Source organism: Pterocles gutturalis, unplaced genomic scaffold, assembly GCF_000699245.1.
Source record: "Pterocles gutturalis isolate BGI_N339 unplaced genomic scaffold, ASM69924v1 scaffold30211, whole genome shotgun sequence".
NCBI lineage: Eukaryota > Metazoa > Chordata > Aves > Pterocliformes > Pteroclidae > Pterocles > Pterocles gutturalis.
In genome coordinates, this window is record NW_010106395.1 from 9,614 (window position 1) to 12,627 (window position 3,014).

Sequence of the window (3,014 nt, forward strand, 5' to 3'; positions counted from 1 at the left end):
TATGAAGCACACAAAACAATTTTATTACTATATAAAGTTCAGCAATGCATTCCTGTAAGCTTTATGTACATATTTAATCTTTCTTTTGTGTATTTGCTTTTTCTTTTAGTGATGAAATAAACAACACTTTCCTTTGGATGGATTATACTACATGGGAACTGCCTGTCACCCTTTCTGCAAGAATAAGAAAAGCCCTTCGCTTCCATCTGTTCAATACCAGCTTGAGAGCAAAAAGCTTCTGAATGGCTCACGCTCACAACAGACCATCAATTGAATGGGATCAGCACTTCTTCTGCTGAAATATCTGAAGATAAGGATTTGGAAAAGAGGTTTTTGCAGAGATGACCCATTTGCAAGCTGGACTTAGTCCAGAGACTATAGAGAAAGCCCGCCTGGAACTGAACGAGAACCCAGACATTTTACATCAGGACATCCAGCAAGTCAGGGACATGATCATCACCAGGCCTGACATTGGGTTTTTACGCACAGATGATGCCTTCATCTTGAGATTTCTTCGAGCCAGAAAGTTTCACCAAATGGAGGCCTTCAGATTGCTGGCTCAGTACTTCCAGTACCGCCAGTTAAATCTGGATATGTTCAAAAACTTCAAGGCTGACGACCCAGGAATCAAACGGGCTCTGACAGATGGGTTCCCGGGAGTACTGGAAAATCGCGACCACTGTGGCAGGAAGATTCTTCTGCTCTTTGCAGCCAACTGGGATCAGAGTAGGTAAATGTAGATAGTGTCCTTATTTTTTTACATACACTTATACACTCGACTTGTTACTGAGTATTTGTGACCATACCTGAAGCAGCAAAGCCATTTTCCGTACAATATTCTGTAACCATGATTCCATTGCACTAAAACTTTGATCTGATCTGATCAGCTCTCATTCTCCAGACACAACACCACTGAGAGATATGGGTATATCAGTGTGTCAAATAAATAGCTCGTAGTTTTTTTCCATAAGCATTTGCAATTTTTAGCCAGAGAGTGTCTGTGTTCTACAGGTACTTTAACACCTATTACATAATATTTACAAAATTGTGTGCGTTGACGGTTGGACTTGATGATCCTTGAGGTCTTTTCCAACTCTAATGATCCTATCCTATTCTATTCTATAATTGCTTCAGTAATAACATAGACTAGCTGAACAGGTTGACAGAAAGCAAATGTCTCAAGACATATGAAGGTTCTCATAGAAATTCAGGTGCAGAAGGAACTGACTGTACTTATCCTGTCTCCAGTCTTCTGAACAGATTTTTTTTTGTTGTTGTTTTAACCATTCAGGAATTATGGTCTATTTTATGAGATGTCCACAAACTGCACTGTAATTTCTACACACTCTGGTTAGTGTATGCTTGTTGCTTTGATAAATGCGAGATTCCTGCAAAGTGCATTTTTTGTTCAGGTCATTACTTTACAGAATAGTATGAACAAAGCTATCTCCTAGCCATTGTTATAAAATGATGTCCTTAAATGTTAATGTGATTAGTCAGCTTTCACTACCAATTTGAAGGAATACAGAGAAAAGGGGCTGGTCCAGGAACATCGCGTTCACGTTGTCTTCTTCATCAGAAGTCATTCCATTCCATTCTCCCTGTCTTCACAGTGAGATGGAGAAATGGAATCAGCTGTAGGATTGCCATGTGTTCTGCTGAGCCTTGATAAAAATCAGACCCAAGAACAAAATTCAGATTCAGGTTTTGAGTATCATAAATTCTAATGAGTTCCAGGTAGGATTTTGTCTCGGAACAGTCTAAAGTTGTCCATAAAATTGTCTCATTTTTAGGAGTCAGTGCATCAGAGCTTTGAATTTACATCGTATAAATTGTTAGAGAACAATACACATGTGCCTGGAATTTGTCATGTTGTTTTCTGGGAAAGCTTTTCATCTCCATGTGAAAATAGAGCTCAGAAGTGTTTCTAATTTTCATCTGCTTGGACAGATCTGGTAAATAAATATACAGAAAAATTACAGAAATATAACTTTGCATATATAAAAGAACTGAAGCGGGTGATAAAAGTCCTACTGACTACAAAGGGGCCAGATTTTTATCTCCTCTCTTTCTGAACTGTGAGATTGCCTTTCTTCCAGCCACAAAACCCTTCCTTTAGCAACTGGCCTGCAAAGAAAGAGAAATGAACAGGTATCTGGACTTAACGGGGAGTACCAGCTTTAGAGAACAGAAGCACTGGGCGCTGCTGGCTGCATTAAGGGATTTGGGTATTACAGAGAGCCAGGTCTGGGTTTCTGATCCCTCAATAAAATGAATCCTCACGATTAACCTCATACATAAGGTCCTGCTCTTGGAAAGCTGTCTAAGGCTGTCTAAGGCTCCAGCACTGAGATTTTGACAGGACGTTGATTCCTCTCAGATTTTGGGTCAAATTTTCTGTAAGTCCTTTAACCTGCGTCCATGTATCTGTGTATATGTGTGTGTGTGCAAAACCCGAAGTGATCCTGCATGCGAGAGACATACCTCGTTTCTGAAAATGTGATTTTTACCTTAAAAGAAGTAAAGCTGTGGCAAATAGGACAGGATATGCTTTCCTAAGGCTCCTCAGTGAAATAACAATCACAGGCAAATTCTGCCTCTCTTCAGCCACTGCAGCTCAACTCCTCTGTGGATGCAAATGACAAGAAGGGTCATTTCTGTGGGCTTTCGTAGCACTGCAAGTGCTGCAAGGATTCAGGACAGGATTTGGGCTGTAAGCGAACAGAGGAATGATCTCCTCCTTTTTTACTCTCTAAAGGTGTCAACGAGAGCAGAAGCTGTTAAGGAACAGGGAATGATGAGTGCAATATCCTGTGAAGCAGAGTGGAAGCAGGTTATTGGCCAGAAGAAATATCCATTGATATATATTTCACAAAAAAAAAAACAAACATACAGGCATTGTGTATATCTTACAAACATATACCCTGGACAACCTGTTTATAGACATGTCTGCAGCAGTGGCAAGGTGTTCACAAGCTTACATTTCAGCTGAATGATAATGCAATCAATTCGTA

General features: G+C 40.0%; 1 protein-coding gene across 1 annotated transcript; it reads left to right on the forward strand.

The window, feature by feature from the left end:
* Nucleotides 1–341: 341 nt before the first annotated feature.
* On the forward strand, nt 342–734 carry LOC104472199 (clavesin-1). Its single transcript, XM_010087775.1, has one exon. It carries the CDS (start codon nt 342–344, stop codon nt 732–734), a length of 393 nt encoding a protein of 130 aa, XP_010086077.1.
* Nucleotides 735–3,014: the final 2,280 nt, after the last annotated feature.

Bases quoted from the DNA above. Each gene is read 5' to 3' on its own strand.
- LOC104472199 (XM_010087775.1), top strand. From the start codon at position 342: ATGACCCATTTGCAAGCTGGACTTAGTCCAGAGACTATAGAGAAAGCC.